Below are 22,943 nucleotides of genomic sequence, written 5' to 3'. Positions count from 1 at the left end.
TGCTAACTTACAAACATACTCAATTTATGGCTCTTTAGTGTTAGTAGTAATTGGTCCCCATTAATTTTTAACTTTGTTAGATACTATCTATTTATGATATATGAGAAAACTAATGCATTCAAATAATGCCAATAGGAAAAAAAAAGTTTTACTTCTGTGATATTTGAAATACTTAATATAATATTAGGACTCTGATAAGAACCAAACAAAAAATAAAGGTAAATCATTAACTTCATATTATAATTTTTGGTTTTTAGTATAACAAAATTTTTCTTCTGGTAAACAATTCCATTTTTTGCTCAGTTAATCCAAGAATCAAGGAATTATATATTAAATTATCATAACATGTCATCATATTTTTTAAAAATTTTTTAATGTTTATTTTTGAGAGAGAGAGAGAGAGAGAGAGAGACAGAGCACAAGTTGGGGAGGGCAGAAAGAGGGAGGGAGACACAGAATCCAAAGCAGGCTTCAGGCTCTGAGCTGTCAGCACAGAGACTGACGTGGGGCTGGAACTCACGAACTGTGAGATCATGACCTGAGCCAAAGTTAGATGCTTAACCAACTGAGCCACCCAGGTGCCCTCATCATATTTTAAAGTACATGTCTTTACTTTATCCATGAATTCTTTAATATCCCACATAGCATCATCGTAGAATGCTAACAAAATAGTATGGGATTTGCTATAGATTGAATGTTTGCGTCTCCTAAAATTCATATGTTGAAACCTAATCTCCAGTGTGATAATATTTGGAGGTAGGGCCTTTTAGAGACCAGCTCCTGAGGGTAGAGCCCTTATGAATGGGGTTAGTACCTTCATATTTTTCTTTTTCTTTTTAAGTTTATTCATTTATTTTGAGAGACAGAACATGAGCAGGAGAGGGACAGAGAGAGGGAGAGAGAGAGAGAATCCCAAGCAGGCTCCATACTGCCAGCCTCACCAACCATGAGATCATGACCTGACCCAAAATCAAGAGTTGGATGCTTAACCAACTGAGCCACCCAGGCACCCTGGATTTAGTGCCTTTATAAAAGAGACTCCAGGGAGTTCCTTCACCCCTTCTGCCATATGAAGTAACAGCAAGAAGATGGCAGTTTATGAACTAGGAACTGGGTTCTCAGTAGACACGAAATCTGCCAGCACCTTCATCTTGGACCTCCCAGCCTCTAGAACTGGGAGAAACAGACTTCTGTTGTTGATAACCACAACCCAGTCTGTAGAATTTTGTTATGACATCCCGAACAGGGTTTATAAATATGCATTGAAGGCATTACTTCAAATCCCTCCCAGTTCTGATATTTTTATTATTCATGGGCTGGAAAAGTTAATAGTAATAACAAAAATACTAAAATGACACCATGTCTTTAATGCAAAAGTGAGTAGTGTCTATAACAGTACCATGATGTGGGTAAAGTGTTGGATTTTTCATGATAAGTAATTTTCTTATTATTTTTATCTTCTGCAAATTATTGAAAGATTCTTTAATGCCCACTGGGCTCTTGTGCCTGGAGACAGACACTGATTGATATTTGTACTTTAGGGCTCTAAGTGTTAATAAACACATTTAAATAAATACAACTTTGAAAAATCAGTTTTCCTTAAACATGTAAATGTTTATTACAAATTTTACGAAAGTCCCTGAAACATTTTTTTTTAATTTTTTTTTATGTTTTTATTTTATTTTTGAGAGAGACAGAGAGACAGAGTGCAGGCAGGGGAGGGGCATAGAGACAGCAAGACACAGAATCTAAAGCAGGCTCCAGGCTTCAAGCTGTCAGTGTGGAGCCCGATGCCGGGTTCAAACTCATGGACTGTGAGATCATGACCCATGCTGAAGTCAGACACTTAACCGACTGAGCCACCCAGGCGCCCCTGAAACAATTTAAACTTATAAAAATGTTCTTTAGAACTCTCAGATGCCACACATAGTGGACAAACATACAAAAATGCTCTATCATTAACTATTATTACTTACCTTACACTTAAATTTATCCTAAAGTAAACAACATGAATCGAGTTCATATCTTCATTATTTCTATTCCTTCCAGGTTACTGTAATACTTAGTTTGATGCCTTCTCAGGGAAGAGTAATCTACCAAATTTTAAAAGGAAAAGGATACTTTTGCAAACCAGGAAGGGTAGAGGGTGTGGTTATCGACCATTTCATTCTTGTTTGAGGCACAGGATCTGCTGGCCTCTTCCAAAAGGTTAAAACCTAGCCACTGGGGTCATAAGGTTAAGTCTCCTTTTCATAGTTAAACTTTGTTACATCAGTAAGACTTTTAAGTCCACATCTTTCATTTAGATTTTAGGATTTTGTTACACAGTGCTCCCTATGATACCATCATTTTAAAAGCCATAGGATCATTTTAAAAGGGAGTGATCTCTAGGACACATTAAGTGAGAAAAAGCGACACACAGTCTGCTACTTCAATGTAAGAAGTTGATGGGAGAAGAATACAATGTATGTGCTCATAATTTTCAAAAAGAAACAATGGAAAAACTAAATAAATAAACCAAAACCTACTAACATTGGATACTTAGAAACAGGGATGGAATAGGGAGGAGAAAAAGGCAGGAATAGAAGCAATACTCTGAACACTCATTTTATTGTTTTGATTCTTTGAACACTCATTTTGTTGTATCGTTTATTGTTTTTATTGCCAAGTAATGTTATACATAATTGGAAAAGCATAATTATATCAAAGAGAAAAAAAGATGGCCATCGGCACAAAAAAAATAAGTATCTGGCGTAACAAAAAAAGTATTTTTACTGAAAATATTTGGTAGGATATATACATCTTAAAGGCAAAAAGAATTGCATAACTCTTTTGAATTGCATACTTTTCGTAAACTACATTCAGTAGTTTTATTGTTAGTGATCTTGTAGTATCGTTATTCCAAAACCATTATGCATGTATTGTAAGATGAAACTAATAAGCAATTATGTTAATGTCTAGAAGAATCAAGATTGATAAAAAGTGGGTCTGCCACACTTCTGGGTGCACCCCCATGTGATGCATTAGGAAGAACCACCCCTCCCCATGTAGTTATTCTTGTCCCCAAGAGAAAAAAAGGGGGAAAAAAGAACCTGAATATCAAGTTTGTGGATCTAACTACAAACTTGAAGGAAATACAAGAAACAGAACAAATGAAATGATGCCAGAGGAAATAATGAGAATGTGGGACATTTTACAAGACAAATGATGTTTTCCTCAGTAAATGAGTGGCATGGGAAATAAGAAAGTTTATTACAAGAAGTATTAAATATATGATACCCAAGTGCAATGTGAACTCCATATGGATTTTGATTTGACAGAGTCATGTTTAAAAAGGTATTTTTGAGACAATTTGGGAAACTCGAATATGGACTGAATATGAAATATATATATCTGAATATAATCTGCACTACGCGATGTTCAGAAATTACTGCTAATTTCATTACATAGATAATGGCACTGTGCTATGTTCCCTAAAAATGTCATTTTTTGTTAGAGATGCACACTGATGTATTTACTGGTAAAATAATAGAACTCCTGGGATTTGCTTTCCAATACTTCAGCAAAAAAAAGGACAAGGGGAGATAATTAACAAGATTGGCAAAATGTTGACTGTCATTTAAGCTGGATGATGAGGAATCATTATGGTGTTCTGCTTGTGTGTTATGTTTAAAATTTTCCATGATAAAAAGATTTTTTTAATATTATAGAAGTCTTTTCTTCTTGTAATCAGTACCCATCTGGAGATTTCATTTCCTAAGAAATGAGAATCAAGTCTGTGAAGTTAGTTTCCTCCTGACAATGGTTGATTCTTTCATCTTGGAACACATAGTTAAACTGTCTTTCTATTTACTATTATGAGAGCAGTTCCTACTTTTTCTCTAACAATGTGGCTTGCTCATAGTTTCCTGTATTCAATTTTCTCTGTTTGCACAAATAGAAACAAATACTTTGTTATAAATAGGCAAAACAGTGTGGAGACAGAAGCATGCTGAGACAATACAAAGCAATCTTTTTTTTTAAATTTTTTAATGTTTATTATTTATTTTTGAGAGAAAGAGAGACAGAGCATGAGCAGGGGAGGGTTAGAGAGAGAGGGAGACACAGAATCCAAAGCAGGCTCCAGACTCTGAGCAGCTCAGAGTCTGATGTGAGCGAGGCTCCAACTCACTAACGGGAAATCATGATTTGAGCCAAAGTCGGCTGTTTTAATCACTGAGCCACCCAGATCCCCCTACAAAGCAATCTTAAAAATGGGAAAGATTACAATTGTTTGTGATCTTTAAAATGTTTTATCAGGGCCCCTGGGTGGCTCAGTCGGTTAAGCATCCGATTTGGGCTCAGGTTATAATCTCACAGTTTGTGGGTTCGAATCCCACATCAGGCTCTGTCCTGACAGCTCAGAGCCTGGAGTCTGCTTCAGATTGTGTGTCTCCCTCAATCTCTGCCCCTCCCCCACTCACACTCTGTTTCTCTTTCTCTCAAAAATAAATAAACATTAAAAAATATGTATATTTTAAATGTTTTGTCAAAACATTAAAAACTCTCATCAGTGATTATAGCTGTATAGGAAACTATAGGAAAGAAAAATGGGGAAAAAAGCAAAGCTGATATTTATTTAGTATACTATAATTTAAAATACTGGAAACTTGGGGCGCCTGGGTGGCTTAGTCAGTTGAGCCTCCGACTTTGGCTCAGCTCATGATCTCACGGTCCGTGAGTTCGAACCCCGCGTCGGGCTCTGTGCTGACAGCTCAGAGCCTGGAGCCTGTTTCAGATTCTGTGTCTCCCTCTCTCTCTGCCCCTCCCCTGTTCATGCTCTGTCTCTCTCTGTCTCAAAAATAAATAAATGTTAAAAAACATAAATAAAATAAAATAAAATACTGGAAACTTTAAGGATTAAAGTGTCTTATCCTTTGTAAAAAAAAAAATTTTTTTTCATTTTCCTCTGAGGGTGAAGGAGAAATGAATTAATCCATATTCAGTCTTGGCTGAGCCCTCTAACAAAGCAATCATAGGCATCTAGAGATTTACCTTTTGTGAAATCACATCTAGTTTCTACTTTTCCTACTTTATAAAATGAAGCAGACATCTTTTCTATACATATGAATTATCATCCTACTTTCTAAATGTGCATGAGCTTCCTGTATTTTATCCTTTGCACTTTCAACATCATGAAATATCTCTGAGAATTCTTTTTCTAATAAAACTTTAGGTTTAAAGTTGCTATGGTGTCTCAGAATTCTGTGCAATTCTTTAAAAGATTCTCTCTAGGCTTCTAGCTAGATATTGAACATAATCTGATTGTGTTTTACAAAATCACTTTCAAAATATTGACAAGGTTCACCCCTCTACGTCAGTGGTTTTTAATAATTTTAGCATCTTTTAGCAATGATGTTTAAGCTTTTTTCATATGACATTATATTCAAAGTGGAATTGTTCTAGAGTGTAAGGTGGGGGTGAAAGACCCTGAATCCCCACCCCCTGGATCTCCCCCTCAGCTCCTGAAGTGGCCCCCAAACATCTCCACGAACACAGTTTGCAGACACCTGCACTTCATAGTAGATAAAGTTCTATGGCTGATAAAGTGAAGTCATTAAGACACCCAGACACCACAACACAGATCAGCTAGGATTGGACATGTGGGTTCTTCCCATTGTATTGGTACTCAGAATCATCCCAGTCTTGACAGAAATATCCTGTCCCTCTATTTCTGTCTCTCTGATGCAGACCACTGAGTAGGATCCAGTGTGACCCTCCACCCAGCCTTCCAAATTATGCTTCAGATTGATCCTGACTCTCAGCATCCACCTTGACCCAGGCTTCGATTTCACTTTTTGACGCCCAAGTTCACCAGCAGCTCCCAAGCCCTGCCTGCATTTACCAAGACACCAGCCTGGGATCTGGAGGTATCACACAAGGCCCCACACACATGTAATTTGTGTTGGCATTTCTCTCCCCACATGCCTTTTGCTATTTTAGCTTCTCTCAGATACACAGTCTTTGTTCTAAAAGTCTCCGTGTCCTGAATTACTTCCTTGCCCTCTGTACAGGATCAAAACCAGCTGTTAGAGCTGGTTGTTCCTTTCTTTAACAATCGGTCTGGCTTTTAAGTTAGCTCTCATTGTTTGGCCATATCTTTATGAGCATAATCCCTGGGCAGATGGCAAAGAGAATGGAGAAGGGATAGAATACAGAAGGAAGTAGATTAGAAAGGAAGGACAATATCCTCATTTAAAGCTTTCCATAATGTTGGTTTTATCATTATAAAGATGCAAGAGGAGAGGAGAAGGAGAAAGAGGAATGGGAAAAATATAATAGAAAGATTTTATCAGAAGAGGAAGAATAAATGTCTGTTAAATACTTCTGGAAATTTGGGAAGTTGACTATGAATGTGGCTGTGTGCGGGGTGTTGGGGGGAGTGATATTCCTTCACTTCTCTGAGTGTCCCCAATTCAAAAACAGTTTGACCTCATACATCTTATAAAATCTATTTGAGAACTTCCATCAAAACTTGGGATGTATATTTTAGAATGTCTGATTACTAATACTGACCAGTTGATCATCCAGTCCAAAAAGTTGTTCCATGTAAGTTTCAGACAACCTCCGAATTTTTGGCCTCATTGATGGATCAATGCACATATCCCTTTGATAAAATCATAAAACACAGTCAAACATTTCATTTCATAGTAGTTAGTTCCATAATTAAATCAGTGATTTGAATCCATGATTCTATGGGTGGAGTTGAAGGGAGGGGAAGGAGGAGACACCTCCCCTTGGGAGAAGTATATCAAAACCTACTGCAGGACTTTGTCAACCACCCCCTCCTCCAGATTTTGTTGTGCCCCCCAAGAGAGTATGCCTCTTTTTCCTCATCCCCAACTTGAAATAACTGCCCTACGAGCACATTATTGATGAGAGAGGGCTATATTTCTCAAGTTAAGAACCAGTGGGGAAATTGTTCCTATTGAAGTCTTTCAGACTTAAAAGCCTATGAAAGGGGGCGTCTGGGTGCCTCAGTCAGCTAAGTGTCTGACTTGGCCTTAGGTCATGATCTTACGGTCTGTGGGTTCGAGCCCCACGTCAGGCTCTGTGCTGACAGCTCAGAGCCTGGAGCTGCTTTGGATTCTGTGTCTCCCTCTCTCTCTTCCCCTGCCCCACTCGCGCGCTCTCTCTCTCTCTCTCTCTCTCTCTCAAAAAGAAATAAACATTTTTAAAAAGCCTATGGAGGGATTCCTTAACCATCCTGAGATTAGAAGACTTCTTTTGGTACTCTATAGTGAGTGTTTTACATTCAGAATAAAATATCTCCCTACCATAAAGCAAAACAATACTCACCAGAGAAGACTTTCGAGACCATTTTCCATTATAGTAATGATCATTTTCTGTAAATATTTCAGCGGATCCTCAGGACATGTAGTAAGTAGGCCACATAACAGAGCCTAGGGAAAATGAAACAGAATCACTCTTTCTGGATGTGCATGTTCTTTTTTTTTTTTTTTTAACATTTATTTATTTTGAAAGACGGAGACAGAGCACTAGTGGGGGAGGGGCAGAGAGGGGTGGGGGAGACACAGAATCTAAACCAAGCTCCAGGCTCTGAGCCATCAGCACAGAGCTGGATGTGGGGCTCAAACCAACAAACTGTGAGACCATGACCTAAGTCAAAGTTGGACACTTAATCAACTGAGCCCCCCAGGCGCCCCTGGATGTGCATGTTCTAACTAAGCAACAAATAGGTTTCTCTCCAATTACAGAATCAAATAAAGTGATAGGTTTTTTTAAAATATATTTTTATTTATTTTTGAGAAAGAGAGCAAGAGGTGGGAAGGGGTAGAGAGAGAAGGGGACAGAGGACCAAAGTGGACTCTTTTCTACCAGTAGAGAGCCAGATGTGAGGGTCAAACTCACAAACCATGAGATCATGACCTGAGCTGAAGTGAAATGCTCAACCAACTGAGCCACCTAGGCACCCCAATGTGACAGTTTTTTAAGTAAGTGTACCTTATAGACACTCCTTTATTTATCCAGTGTTCATATTTTGTTAAAGTCTAACAAATGAAGTTTCACCTTTACTACTTAAAAAAAAATCCATTGTAAATGACACAATGGAGTTGCTGCTCAGTGTTTTACATTCGATGGGCGGTATTTTGGAGTCAAGTTGAAGACACAGTTGTGATATTTTGATCAGTGGTGTCTACCCCTTTTTAGTATGAAGCCCTCCTTTTTTAACGTCAAAAATCTCCTCAGACCCAACCACAAAAGTTATTGAGAAAATCCACCCTCAAAATCTATTACAAATTCAAAGAGTCTTTTTAAAAAATTTGTATTTTATCATTCACAACATCTACAGAACATATATTTGAAAAATTATAGCTTATGGGGCCCCTGGCTGGCTCATTTGGAAGAGCATGTGACTCTTGATCTTGGAGTTGTGAGTTCAAGCCCCACGTTGGGTGTAGAGATTACTTAAATAAATAAAACTTAAAAAAGAAAGAAGGAAAGAAAGAGAGAGAGAGAGAGAGAGAGAGAGAGAGAGAAAGAAAGAAAGAAAGAAAGAAAGAAAGAAAGAAGAAAGAAGAAAGAAAGCAAGCTTGTAGCATAGTTCACAAAGGTGGGAAACAAATGGCTTATTGGATCTGGATATTTAAAGTACATATATGAGGGGCGCCTGTGTGGCTCAGTCGGTTAAGCGTCTGACTTCGGCTCAGGTCATGACCTTGGGTTTGTGAGTTTGAACCCACGTCGGGTTCTGTGCTGACAGCTGAGAGCCTGCAGCCTGCTTCGGATTCTGTTTCTCCCTTTCTCTCTGCACCTCCCGCACTCGCACTCTGTCTCTCTCTCCAAAATAAATAAACATTAAAAAAAAAAAAATTAAAGTACGTATATGAACTCAGAAAGCTGTTGCCATCTTACTTTCCGAATTGAGTTTTCCCAAAATGGAGAATATTTCTCCATTTGAGGCAGAGAAAAGAGTTTACAGCACACATCCCACAGAAACCACCTGGAATCCTCCTTAGACATTTCTCTTTGCCATTTTGGTTCACTGCCTGCAGGCAGGGTCTAGTGTGCATGGGGCAGGACTGGGGGTGGAGGTGGAGAGGCCATTCTTTTACAGAGGGCCTATTCTCACTGGCTTTTTTCCTGCTCACTCACTTGTGAACAAACTAATTTCACCCACTGGGTCATGCAGGGATCTTCCCACCTCCATGGACCAAGTGTCAGCAGATCCAGGCCTGGAAGTCCTGCCTTAGTCTCTTAGCAGTTCTCATAGTGTTCTTCCAGGGGGGAAGAAATTGGATAATTTCCCCTGACTGGACCCTGCACAACATAGTTCTCCCTTTGCAATTAGCTCCATGTCCCCCTTTTAGTGTGCAGGCTGCAGGCTGAGAACCCAGCCCTCAAGACTACGGCAAAGTGGTTAGACCTACGTGTCTCTCCTTCTCCAGCTCTGCCTCCTGACCGAGCCCCACCCCAGATGTTCACAGTGAGCACTTAGCCATCTGCTGACTGACTTCTTTCTCCCCTAGACCTACAGAATATAATTGCACAGGAGGTCAGTGATTCTCACCACAGTTGCAAGATGGATATGAATAGCATTCTGTTACCCAAGGGCGGAAGTCTGCTATTACCTGGAAGCCAGACTTCAGACAGCTCCCTGAATAGTCCCATGAAAGGCCCATCTGCTTTCTGGCACTGCTGTGCCTGAGTCCCCAGAGTGCTGAGTTTCTCCATTCCCCACTTACCACATCCTGCATTCCATTCTGGCACCCTGAGGATATCTGCATTGGAATCACCTGGGGAGTGAATTGGTCTCTGAAGATGGGGCCTGGGAAGCTGCATTTTGATGAGCTCCCCAAGTGATTCCTCTACACACTGAAGTCTGAGGATTGGTGCCTTGAGGTGATTTTTAAGACAGTTGGGATCTGATTAATGAATACAAGAAATTACTTCTTTATATTTCTAAGTTCCACAGATTAGGAAACTACTTCTCCTGAAAAGTTATCTTGCAGAAGTCAAATCAAGTTGAGAGGAAAAGTCTCTGGAATGATAATAAAGGCGTATGGAACTAGCACAGTTCAAATGTTCACTTTTTGCACAAGATATCTCATTGTTCAGTTTCCCACTGGGCAAAGTAAAATAGGCCAAGGCTTTATATATTAATGTGTAAACAGCGTATAGCTATCTGCCAATAAGAAAACATAATTAGTGAATCACTAGCTTTTTTTCCGCCCAATGAAAATTAAAATTGCAAAACCATTAGTTTTGCAGAGGCAAAATTATGCAAAATTCCCACAAGATGAATGTTTGGCTGTCAAAAAACACATTAATTATTATTAATTACCAATTCTTATTGCTAGGTTTCTAAGTAAAAACTTACACAATCAAGGACAAAAAACACCATGACTTAAAAAGATCTAAATTGGCTTTCTGAAGCTTGTATTTTCACAAAATAATTGTGCAATCTTCCACTTGCTTTTGGCTCTGTCTCTCTAACTCAGTCCCCAGTCTTTCTCAAATATTCTGAAAGATGTATGGGGACTGATGACAAACATGGGTTTATCCAGGACCATTGTTTCTACTCCTTTCAACTACCATCCATCTTTCCAGGAGCAAGATAATGCAGTGCTTGGGTTCCACTAGCTGTAAATTCTGGATCTGCAATCTCCCAGTGGGGAAGCTCTGACAATTACTTCTCTGTTCTTATTTCCTTCCCTATACATATCATAAAGGTACACATATCATAGGTCTATCATGAGAATTAAATGAGCTAATATATGAAAAGTATTTTGAATAGTTTCTAGTATAAAATAAACACTCCATAGATGATCATGGTAACAAGCCATTCACTGATAATCATGACCTCCTGTAGAGCCAAAGACTTGAACAAAGAGAAAAGAAATTCAAAACTATTCCCTTGTACCATTCAGAGGCCAGTGTGATGACAGAGAGATTGACTTTATACCAAGCCTGATGGAAGAGATTAGAACAAATGCCTTTGGGGGAAAGGATTAGGAGAGAGAACTTGATAGAACAATAGTTTAAATATAAATAGCAAAGTAGTAACTATCTATGAGACACTTAGATACTCAAGGGAGCAAGACTTATTTGGCTTTTCAGATATTGCAGATAAATATAGTAAAATATACTACAGGCCTAAGTAGCAATGCAAAAATCAATTGCTTCCTGAGTACAGAGATAAAGTGATTACAAAAGCCTTGTGAGGCCCTGGGCAGTGGGAGAAACTTCCAGGTAGCAAGTACTGAGCAGGTGGTTTGCAAATAGGGTCTTTCTCTTGGCAAGAGCAACACCTCAGGGGCAGAGACCAGTTTGGCTGGAGTAAAGGGTTCTGATGAGAGAGAAGCAGACATAGCCAGAATTTTATACTGGGACCTGGGACAGGGTCTTCCTCCCTCCTCTAGATTCCTCGAGGCCATTCAGAAGCAAACCCCAGCAAGACCAGTCACATGGCCAAATGTCGCAGACAGCCAAACATCCAGAGAGTCACAGTTCATTTTGCTTCCCAAGATCCCACTTGACTTTTAGAGGGAGTTGACCTTGACTTTTAGAGGGTATGTTCTTATTTCTGGATTTCACAGATGAGGCAAAGTAGGGCCAGGTGGTACATAAAGTGAGAAGGTTTTTAAACTACAAACTCAGGGCTCCTTCCGGGCCCATAGCATTGCACTCACGCAAAATTGTTTGCATGTATATCTTCCTCCAGAACTCGAGGGGTTTTTTCACGTTATCTATCTGGAAATATTTATTTATTTATTTATTTATTTATTTATTTATTTATTCATTCATTCATTCATTCATTCATTCATTTATTATTTGGTTGTTCCCTTACTCATTTTTTTTTATTTTATTTTAAAGAGAGAGTGCATGCTGAGAACATGGGGCTCCATCCCACGACTCTGGGATCATAACCTGAGCCGAAATCAAGAGTCAGACCCTTAAACTGACTGAGCCACCCATGCTCCCCTTGAAATATTTTATCTTTATGCAAACTAGAAAGACATTCTTCTTTTAAATTAATGGTAGAAAATCAACATATAGTTTTCACCTTATTTGTTTCAGATGAGATTGCTTTTATTTTTTTTATTTTTTTATTTTTAATTTTTCATTTAATTTTTAGAGAGAGAGAGAGCATGTGTGTACATGAGTGGGGAAAGGGCAGAGGGAGAGAGAGAGAGAGAGAGGAGAGAGAGAGAGAGGGAGGGAGGGAGGGAGAATCTTAAGCAGACTCCATGTCCAGTGGGGACCCCCACATGGGGCTTGATCCCACGACCCTGGGATCATGACCTGAGCCAAAATCTAGAGACTGACATTCAACCAACTGAGTCACTCAGGCACCCCAAGATGAGATTGCTTTTAAAAATGCAATGTCAGGGGCACCTTGGTGACTCAGTCAGTTGAGCGTCAGACTTTGGCTCAGGTCACAATCTCGCAGTTTGTGGGTCTGAGCCCCACATCAGGCTCTCTGCTGTCAACGCAGAGCCCGCTTCAAATCTGTCTCCCTCTCTCTCTGCCCATCCCCCGTTCTCTCTCTCTCTCTGTCTCTAAAATAAACATTAAAAAATAAAAAAAAATAAAAATGCAATGTCAGAATCACACAGTTACAGAAACCCCTTTTCTTAGGAATAAAGTTTAAGTCTCTGTTCAAAGTCGCTTCTAGCTCCCTCCCCTTGCAAACAAGCTCCAAGTGACATCTCACAAATGCTTGCCATCCCATTATGGTAGAAATGGGGTTGGCATGCTATTGTGTCATTGGAGGGGAACTCTTAATCGGTTTCTACAGAAGTTACTAAGTTAACAATTTGAGAACAAAAGAGTTTTTGTGTCTTCTTGAGATTTAAATAGAAGGTGTCAATTTTTTTATTTTAGAAACTCTATAACTCAAAGTATACTGAAGATTATTTAAAAGGGTCAGCTGGCTTCAGCCATTCAGGAGGAACATCAGCGAGAGAAGATGTCCCTCAACACTAGAACTTGAGGGGTTTTAAGGCAGGTGGGACACGTGAGGAGACCCAGTCTCCGTGAGGTGAGATACCTGCTGGATTGTGCCTGGCCCACAGCGAGGTGGTCACCAGCTGTTTAATCCCTAAATAAGTAAACTGTTACTGGAGAAATAATCATTGTATACTTTTTGGTTATTTAAGTGTTCCACAAATTTGCCTCTGGAACTGCATCTGTGAGTTGGCTGACTGGGCTAAGGGAACTCAGCAAACAACTGCCCTCAGAAGATACAACGTCTATCCCCAAGGTCCAGTAAAATGAGTTAATGTATCAGTTCCTTCTCTCCTGCATTGGCTGGCAGTCTCTTGCTCCATATTCAATAATTCCTGATTCTTGCATCTCTAGTAAATATTTGCAGCAATTAGTTCCTAAAAAAAATCCCCAGGGGCGCCTGGGTGGCTCAGTCAGTTGAGCATCCAACTTCAGCTCAGGTCATGATCTCACAGTTCGTGAGTTCCAGCCCCGCATCAGGCTCTGTGCTGACAGCTTAGAGCCTGAAGCCTGCTTTGAGTTCTGTGTCTCCCTCTCTCTCTGCTCCTCCCCTGTTCACACTGTCTCTATCTCTCAGAAATAAATACACTCTGGGGCGCCTGGGTGGCTCAGTCGGTTAAGCGGCCGACTTCGGCTCAGGTCATGATCTCGCGGTCCGTGAGTTCAAGCCCCGCGTCGAGCTCTGTGCTGACAGCTCAGAGCCTGGAGCCTGTTTCAGATTCTGTGTCTCCCTCTCTCTGACCCTCCCCCGTTCATGCTCTGTCTCTCTCTGTCTCAAAAATAAATAAACGTTAAAAAAAATTTTTTTAAATAAATAAATAAATACACTCAAAAAAAAAAAAATCCCCAGTAACAGAATCTATGTAATTTAGAAATAAATGCAATATTTTCAAAATACAAATTGGAAGCTATGATGAAAGAAATATAAAGCATAAAAGATGAATAAAAATCATAAAAATAAAAAAACACTTATTTCTAAAAATAGAAAACTTTGCAAAAAAATTTTGATTTGTAACTTAAATACGCCCTCTGCTGGGAATATCTAGTTTTGCAAACTGAATGTTAAACCGAAATCTGAGCTAACAATTTGAAGAGCACTTTTCTGCTCTCAGAGACAATTGCTGTGTACAGCTGTTTACTAATTTGGTAGACACTATACCCATAGTATCTCACCCATCCTGGGACCATGCTGACTTCTGCCTAGTAGAAAATTGAAGAAGAAATGGATTTCTAAATATTATTGACAATGTTGGGGCCCCTGGGTGGCTCAGTCAGTTGAGTATCCGACTTCGGCTCACGTCATGACCTCATGGTCTGTGGGTTCGAGCCCCGCATCGGGTTCTGTACTGACAGCTCAGAACCTGTGTTCTGGTTCTGTGTCTCCCTCCCTTTCTTTCCTTCCCTGCTTGTGCTCTCTCTCTCGCTCTCTCAAAAATAATAAGGCTTCATTGTGTATTGCTATCTTAATACCTTTTAAAATACAAACGTCTTTTGTAAGGAATATTTCTAAGGAAGGAGATTCCAACAGTAGTGGGATGAAGTATTTCAGAATAAATACTTCAGATGAAGTATTTCTAAGAACTATCTCAGAGAGAGAATCTAGTGGGTGAGAAATCAGAAGACAATACTCAGTTTTCCCACAATTCTATCTAGGTGCAGGCTCTGAGTGTCCACATGCAGATGTTTTTTAAAAACGTGGAATTTCTAAAATATATTTTTCCTGAATTTAAAATAGTATATAGCGAGTAAATCTCTTATTGCACAGATTTCCAAGTATTTGATCAATTAGTTCATTTACTTCAAACCTAAAATTAAAGTTTAAAAAGTACTTGACTCCATGGTCTAAAAAAACAAAACCCACAGCCATTCTGTATCTCGATGTTTTTACCTCTTGCACTAACAATACACGTAGGTTTGCATGGAAGCCATATTAGATACTGGTTGCCCATGAGGGAAAGAAAAGACGAGCTTGCTGCAACATGAGAATATGAACCATGAAGGAAGAGATCATTTTCCTGACAGAACTATGGTGATTGGTCACAGTGATTTCAAATACATTTTTTTTTTTAGTCAGAAAAAAAAAATCTTAAAAAAAAAAAAACCTCATGGGAATCCCAAAATATATCCAGATAAAAGCAGAGCTGCTCTTTGATGTTGTAGGGGGAGTGTATAAGGGGAAGAAGACGAGCTCTCTTCTTCCCGATGCCCTTTCTCCAGCTATACAGCGTTCCTTGTAGGCGTCGTTAGAACCCTGGGATTCTGCTAACAGAAAACAAAACCAAACCTTTGGAAATCTGTCAGTATGCAATTAGGCACACACAGGGCTATCTGGAAACCGAACCTGAGGAAGAGGGTTTTATGACAGTGCTAGCTGGGACAGAGACCGGCCCATCTAGGAAATGGGGTGTCCAGGAGACCTCATGTACGTGGCCAGAGGCAAAAGGGCGCTCAATCCAGGGAGACCAGACGCAGGTCTGCAACAGGCCAACCAGCTGTACCTGGGATGAGAAACCAGCGCTTCCCAGTAATAAACGCTTTTATGCTCCCTGTGTTTTCTTTATTGCTTTCTAGTTTATTTGCTAATAGTATGGGAAAGCAAAAAAAGGGGCATTTTTACTACAGTTAGACCAGCATTTCAGTTAATATATGAATATATATTTTTATATATAAATATATTTTATATATATAATATATAAAATATAAAATATTTTATTATATTATAAAATATAAAATACATAAAATATTTTATATTTTATTATATATAAAATATAAAATACATAAAATATTTTATATTTTATTATATATAAAATATAAAATATATAAAATATTTTATATTTTATTATATATAAAATATATGAATATATTTTTTTCTGACTATAAAAATAACATGTGATCTATGCAATTTGGAAAATTCAGAGAAAATACAAAGAAGAAAATAAAACTCAACCATCATCCTGCCAAACAGAAATAACCTCTAAGAAAAATTTTAGTTTCTTTCCTCAGTGCATATATTTTTAACAAATTAAATTTTAAAATGATAATTGTACAAATTAAAATCAGGATTATATATTGTTGTATATTCTTTTTTTTTTTATATCTTTTTTTTTCCTTGGCTGGTCATTATGTTGTGAACATTTTTCCATGTCTCCCCAAAATTCTCAAGCCATCATGTACTGAGGTTGGTTGATAATCTATTGCAAAAAATAGTACCGGGGTGCCTGGGTGGCTCTGTTGGTTAAATGTCTGACTTTGGCTCAGGTCATGATCTCACGATCTGTGAGTTTGAGCCTTGCATCAGGCTCTGTGCTGACAGCTCAGAGCCTGGAGCCTGGTTCAGATTCTACGTCTCTCTCTCTCTCTCAAAAATAAAGATTAAAAAATTTTTTTTAAAAGAAGAAGAAAAAAAGTAGTACCATAATGTTTAATAATTTCTAAATGGTTGGCCATTTGGGTTATTTCTAACTTTTTCCCAGTATTAAAAATTATAGGATATAATATTAATTTTTATTAATAATGATGAAATGTACATATCTTCATCTCTATTTTTTCAGGATAGATTTCTAGAAGAATATAGAATCAGAAGGTGCGTCTTGAAGCTCTTCATACATATCTCAAAATTGCTTTCTAAAAACGTCTTATCAATTTACACTCTTATTAACAGCCAATGTGAGTGTCCATTTTACCTTGCCAACACTGAGAATAATAAAATTTGTGATTTGACAGGTGGAAAACAGTAATTCATTTCATCTACATTTTGTTTTTGTCAGTGGGGTTAATTTTCTTACATTTACTAGCCACTATGGGCTAATTGTGTCCCCTCAAAATTCATGTCTTCGTTGTGATGATATTTGGAGATGGGGCCTTTGGGTGGTAATTAGGGTCAGATAAGGTTGTGAGAGTTGGGTCCTCATGATGGGATTGGCACTGTTATAAAAAGAGACACCAGACAACTTGCTCTCTGTCTCTGCCATGTGAAGACACAGTGAGAAGACAGCCACCTGCAAGCCAGGATGAAGGCCATCACCAGAACCTCACCATGCTGGCACACTGGTCTCAGACTTTCAGCCTCCAAAACTGTGAGAAAACAAAGTTCTGTGGCTTAAGCCACCCAGTGTAATGGTACTTTGTTATGGCAGCCCAAGCAGACAAAGACACTAGCCATCTCTGATTTTGCATACACTTTACTTGTCCTTTATTGGGACAGACTTCATTTAAGATAGGATTAGAGAGGCAGATATATCAGTGTCCAAAGAGAGAACCCCAGAGGAATGATAAATTCAGAAAGACAGAAGCAAGGCCACTTGTTGAATCTCCATTCATGTCCCCCAGTCTCCCCTAGAGACCTTCTCAGCTACAGGTATAGAGCGTTTTGTGATTTAAAACAAATAAATCATTTCAACAGTTAGTCCATGACCTAGTCTCCTAGTCCATTCGGGCTTCTGTAATACAACACCATAGATTGGGTGACTTACAATTTATTTCTAATTGTAATAGAATTAGAGCTGGTGAGAGCTGATTCCTGGTTCATAGACGGCCATCTTCTCATAGCGCCCTCACATCATAGGTGGGCAAGGGATTTCTGTGGGGCCTCTGTTATAAGGGAACTGATCCCACTCATGAGGGCTCTGCCTCATGACTTAATCACTGACAAAGTCCCCACCTCCAAATACTATCACATGGAACATTAGGTTTCAACAGATGAATTTGGGGAGACCCAACATTCAGTTGATAGAATGCTCTTATCACTTCTTTCATTTTCACAATAAAATCTAATTATGGTGATTCTTGAAGATTTGAACCTAGACATCAATTTCCTTTGGTGTATGTGAGAATAGCTGTCCTATGTGTGACCCCACTGATCGTTGGAAGTCACCAAGCTGACTGGCCATTATAGCCCCTCTACCCTCACTGTGCCACTCAGACTCTCCCTGAAGTTCCAGAAGCATTGTGCTCTTGAAAAGAACAAACTTCTTAGAGACACAGTGATCACTTCTGGGTCAGAGGTAATTTTCCTTGATATTAAATATGTAAATATATTCTAGACCTGCATTGTCCAATATAGTAGCTACTATTTACACATGGCTATTGAGTACTTCAGACATGGTGGTCCAAATTGAGATGGGACGTAAGTGTAAAATACACATCCAATTCTAAGACATAATGTGATTTCACGTTGAGTCCATGTTGAAATGATGATATTCTGGACAGATTGTTTTTCTAAAATATATTAAAATTAACTTCACCAGGGCTAGCTCAGTCAGCTGAGTGTCTGACTTCAGCGCAGGTCAGGATCCCACAGTTTGTGGGTCGAGCCCTGCATCAGGCTCTCTGCTTCAGATCCTCTGTCCCAGCTCTCTCTGCACCTCTTCCACTCACAATCTCTCTCAAAAATAAATAAGCATTAACAATTTTTAAATTAACTTCACCTATTTATTTTTACTTCTTTAATGTATGTATTTATAGGACACCCAAATAGACAAATGCACAGAGAATGCAGGAGAAAAGTTTGGGCTAGAAACAGCTTCAAATTCACAGCTGCAAGTGGCTAAAGCCATTGAGGTATTTTCTACTAACACATGGTAGATGCCCAGCAAATATTTGCTGATGGAATGGTCTAATGTACCCTCCTTAGCTTACCACACTTACCATCCCCTAAGAAAAAAAGGCTGGCTGGTGTCAAGAGCCTAATCTGTTGCTCAAAAAAAATAAGTTACCTAACTAACTTGAATTGAACATACCTGGTTCTCTTTAGAAACATTTGCTCTTAGAACTGAGCCACCATACTGTGCGGGCGTCCAAGCATCTCATGAAGAGGCCCATATGGAGAAACCAAGCCTCCCGGCTCACAGACGTAGCTGAACTCCCAGCCAACACCCAGCACCAGCTGGCCAGGCATGTGAGCAAACCATCTTAAAAGTGGATCTTAGAGGACATGCTTCAATACCGTTGACTTGGGACCTTGCTGGCAGGGGATGACTTCTTATCTACTGCCTTGATAACTTCAAGGGCCATCATTGTCTCCTGTCCCACGGCAATAATGGCTTGGAGGCAGGTACTCAGAGAAAGTCTCTATGCCCATGGGCTTGCTGGGGACAGTCTGCACAGTGGCAAACACACACACACACACACACACACACACACACACACACACTAAATTAAATTAAATTAAATTAAATTAAATTAAATTAAATTAAAAAATAAAAGTGGACCTTTAACCCCTGTCCATCACCCCAGATGGTACCACATGGAGCAGAGAAAAACTGAAAAACCTTATCAGAATTCAGATTTTTGAGCAAACAAAACGATTCCTGCTGTTTTAAGTCACTAAGTTTTATAGTTGTATTACATAGCAATGGATAATTGATACAGCAAATAGAAAATGACTATACAGCCAAATGAAACCTATTATTCCATCCATCCCTAGCTACATACATTATGAGAAAAAACACCCAGCCATTACTCTCTTGTAACTTCTTATTATAGAAAACTTCAAACACAGAGAAAGTAAACAAGAGTATAATGAACCCCTGTGTACCCATAACCCAGTTTCAACAATCACCCCATTCCGTGAGACTTCTAAGTTGTTCATGTTAACAATGATTTTAAAATAACAACATATTGGGGCGCCTGGGTGGCGCAGTCGGTTAAGCGTCCGACTTCAGCCAGGTCACGATCTCGCGGTCCGTGAGTTCGAGCCCCATGTCGGGCTCTGTGCTGGCTGCTCAGAGCCTGGAGCCTGTTTCCGATTCTGTGTCTCCCTCTCTCTCTGCCCCTCCCCCGTTCATGCTCTGTCTCTCTCTGTCCCAAAAATAAATAAACGTTGAAAAAAAAAATTAAAAAAAAAATAAATAAAATAACAACATATTAATGAAAGCAGGAAATGGTAGACAAAATGGATGAAAAGATGCAGAATTTTGATTGGAATGTATAAAAAAAGACTGACATTCTAAAACTGGAAAACACACTGTTTGAAATTAAAAACTCATTTGATATATTTAACAGTAGACTGGACACAGCATAAAACGGAATCAATAAACTTAAAGACAATCAGTGAAAAATATCCAAACAAGTACAAAGAGAAAAATAGGGAAAAAACAAAACAGAACAAAAAAACCAAACCTAACATATTTATGATTGGAGTCCCAGAAGGAGTAGAGAGAATTGGGTAGAAGCATTGTTTGAAATGATCCACAATTTTCTAAAACTGATGAAAACCGTCATCAATTAGAATCAGTAGTCCAGTAAGTGAAGCAGGGGTGTTGTTTTGTTTTGTTTTGTTTTGTTTGTTTTGTTTGTTTTAAATCAGCCTCCATGCGAGGGTTTTCAGGGAAATGATATCCAGGTTTTATTTAGGATAGGTAGGTGAAGTTCAGAAGAGGTTAAATACACAGGGAATCCATGATAATATGTGTGTGTATATATATGTGTGTGTGTGTGTGTGTGTGTGTGTGTGTGGTGTGTATACACATTCCAAAGCTTGTAGAAGATGGGTTTTGGAAAATAGCCAGTCCTGGCAAATTGGATTAGATGAATAGCTGTGCAGGAAATAAGGCACAATGAGATTTATCCTGATAGTCTCCTGGGGTTAGTGGGTTAACCAGGTTAAGGTGGGAGTGTGAGCCCCCAGAAAACTGCTCTCTTGCGCCTATTGGTAACATGGTAGCAGAAGTGAGTGAAGGACTCCTGAGAGTCATGAGAATGTCACCTTAGGCCAAGGGCACTTCTGAGGGCCTCTTTCTTCTGGGAGCAAAGCAACCTGGTAGGCTGGTGAGCAAAGGATGCTTTCACCCAAAGGAAGAGCCAGGGATTACTCTGGCAGCTTCTGAGTGTTATGGAAAGTGGAGAGCAAGATGAGGAGAGGCTATCACTTCCCTGATGTTCCCTGACCCTCAACTCAAGTCCACTTCTGCTACCTACTCCACAGCCAACCTGGACTGAGTCATCACTCTGACCTAAATCTTAAATACAAATATTCCACTTCCTGATCCCTACCTCCTACTTTTCCAGTTCCCTCACTCAATTACTCCCTTTACACCTCTTCACTCCTTAGGAACCTTCACTTTCTGCCCATAGATCAATCTCACATCCTACTCTCATTTCCCACCCAGTTCCTTGGCCCATTAGGCACTCTGAAGAGCTTAGTTCCTTTGCCATTGCCCTTCCATACTATATGCCTGGCAAACACCTATCCTGGTTGAAATCAACTCTTATTTCTGTATCTACATGTGGTTTACTGACTGCTGCTTAAGAAAAATCACACAATGGGGAAGATGAGTACCATGCTCTCCAGATATTTTTAAATATAATTGAAGTAAAACATGAATCAAACTCATCAGAAAAAAACTAAAACAATACAGATCTATATAGAACAAAAAATTAGGGTTCTCTCCTAAAACAAACATTTGCTGTCAATAGTGTTGCAATATGTTCTATGCATGCGTTATTGTTTTAACTGTAGATAGATATGGACACATAAATATATGAGTAGAGTCAATTGTAGACACTTCTGGGACAACTTGCATTTTTTTCCCCTTCTTTTTAAATGTGTCTTGGAGGGCTTTTCTTTTGAAAAGGTACACATATACTTTATATACTAGCCCATTCTCTCATTCATATATAAGTTCTTTATGATTTTCACTATAATGAATATCCTTGGACAGCTTTCTGGGTACACGTGAAAGTATACCTCTAGAGTGGATCCCTAGAAATGAAATGTTTGATCAACAATATGTCTAAATTACCATCCAAAAAGGCTGTACCAAATTGCACTCCCAACTGTATAGGAGTTATTATCCCAAGCAGGGTTCTCAATACTGCCTGGTTCTTTCCTTCCCTAGCTAGACCTCTCTCCCCATCATTCTCCACATACTTTATTTCTGCTCAAAACCCCTTCTGCAGCCTCCAACTCCACCCAAACATAGAATTCTTAGCAAATATCTTACCAAATATTTGTAGAGAAAATGGAAGTCACCAGAGAACTTTCTTGGCTTCTTACCCCCAAAACTACAAAACCTATCCACCCCTCTCCTGTCCTCCTTCCTCCCTTCCTGTTATAATGGTGGGGGTAGGGAACAGTCTTGCTGTTTAAGGCAATCCCGGTGGTGGGGTCTTTCCCCTCACAAAGGGCCGGCTACCTTCCGTCGAGAGGTCTCTATCTTCTGCTTTCAGCACTCCATTGAAACCCCAGGCTCACCGTGTGCCAAATCCACTATACCTCACCTTAGGTGGCACTATTGCCCTCTCTCTTCATAAAGCCACACTCTTCGGATGTTCCTCCTCTGTTTCTAGGGCACTGCTTTCGCACTTCTCTTGTCCTCAGGCCCCTCTCGCGCCCCATGCGCCCAAACCTTAAAGTTTGGAGTTTGGGGTTTCTGCCCCAGGACTCTGTACTCTTTCTCCCCGAGTTAGGTCACCCATTCCCCCCCTTTCAGCCACCATCACCTCCCTCTGTCCTCTCCTTTCTGATCTGTATCTTCAGCCCAGATCTCCAGCCTGCTCAAGGCTAACCTCATCCTGGCCCATTCCGCCCCAGAATCCCTCCGCTCCCTCTGCGGCTAAACCCCAGCTCCTGCCGGCTATCTTCGGTTTCTCCCCTCTGGTAACTCCGCCGCCACGTGGCTCCAGTACCTCGCAGACCTGAGGAATGTAGTTCTCTTTGAAGTAGTTCCTCAGCCGGGAGTTGGCAGTGCGTAGCGAGGCCATGACCACAGGCCCCACTAAAACTCCCCGCCTGCTTTCCGCGCCCCGCGTACCAGGCGCGGAGCCCGAGCTTAGGGCTAGCGCGTCCCGGCGTTGCCCCGGCAACCGCGGGAGAGGTGGGGGGGAGGGGCCGGGGCTGCACCCGAAGTTCCACGCCCCTACCGCCCGGGGCAGCCGGGAGGGAGGCGGGCTTCGGCCCTGGTGGGGCGGGGCCCGGGCCGAAGCTAGGGCAA

At 39.9% G+C, this 22,943-nt stretch overlaps 1 protein-coding gene across 1 annotated transcript in view; it reads right to left on the bottom strand.

The window, feature by feature from the left end:
• FBXL13 (F-box and leucine rich repeat protein 13) overlaps positions 1–22,713 on the bottom strand; it is a 213,495-nt gene extending 190,782 nt beyond the window's left edge. Inside the window, exons 1-3 of the mRNA XM_047095227.1 lie at positions 22,639–22,713; positions 7,339–7,442; positions 6,556–6,646 (exon numbers count right to left, since the gene is read on the bottom strand). Of these exons, the coding sequence (XP_046951183.1) occupies positions 6,556–6,646; positions 7,339–7,442; positions 22,639–22,713 (270 nt within the window). The remainder of the gene's footprint in view (positions 1–6,555; positions 6,647–7,338; positions 7,443–22,638) is intronic.
• Positions 22,714–22,943: the final 230 nt, after the last annotated feature.

Source organism: Lynx rufus, unplaced genomic scaffold (assembly GCF_022079265.1).
Source record: "Lynx rufus isolate CCGP_SWC_20201006 ecotype Redwood Valley unplaced genomic scaffold, mLynRuf1.p SCAF_4, whole genome shotgun sequence".
In the NCBI taxonomy this organism is placed as follows: Eukaryota; Metazoa; Chordata; class Mammalia; order Carnivora; family Felidae; genus Lynx; species Lynx rufus.
Note: the sequence above shows the minus strand (reverse complement) of the source record. Positions and strands in the feature narration are given on the sequence as shown.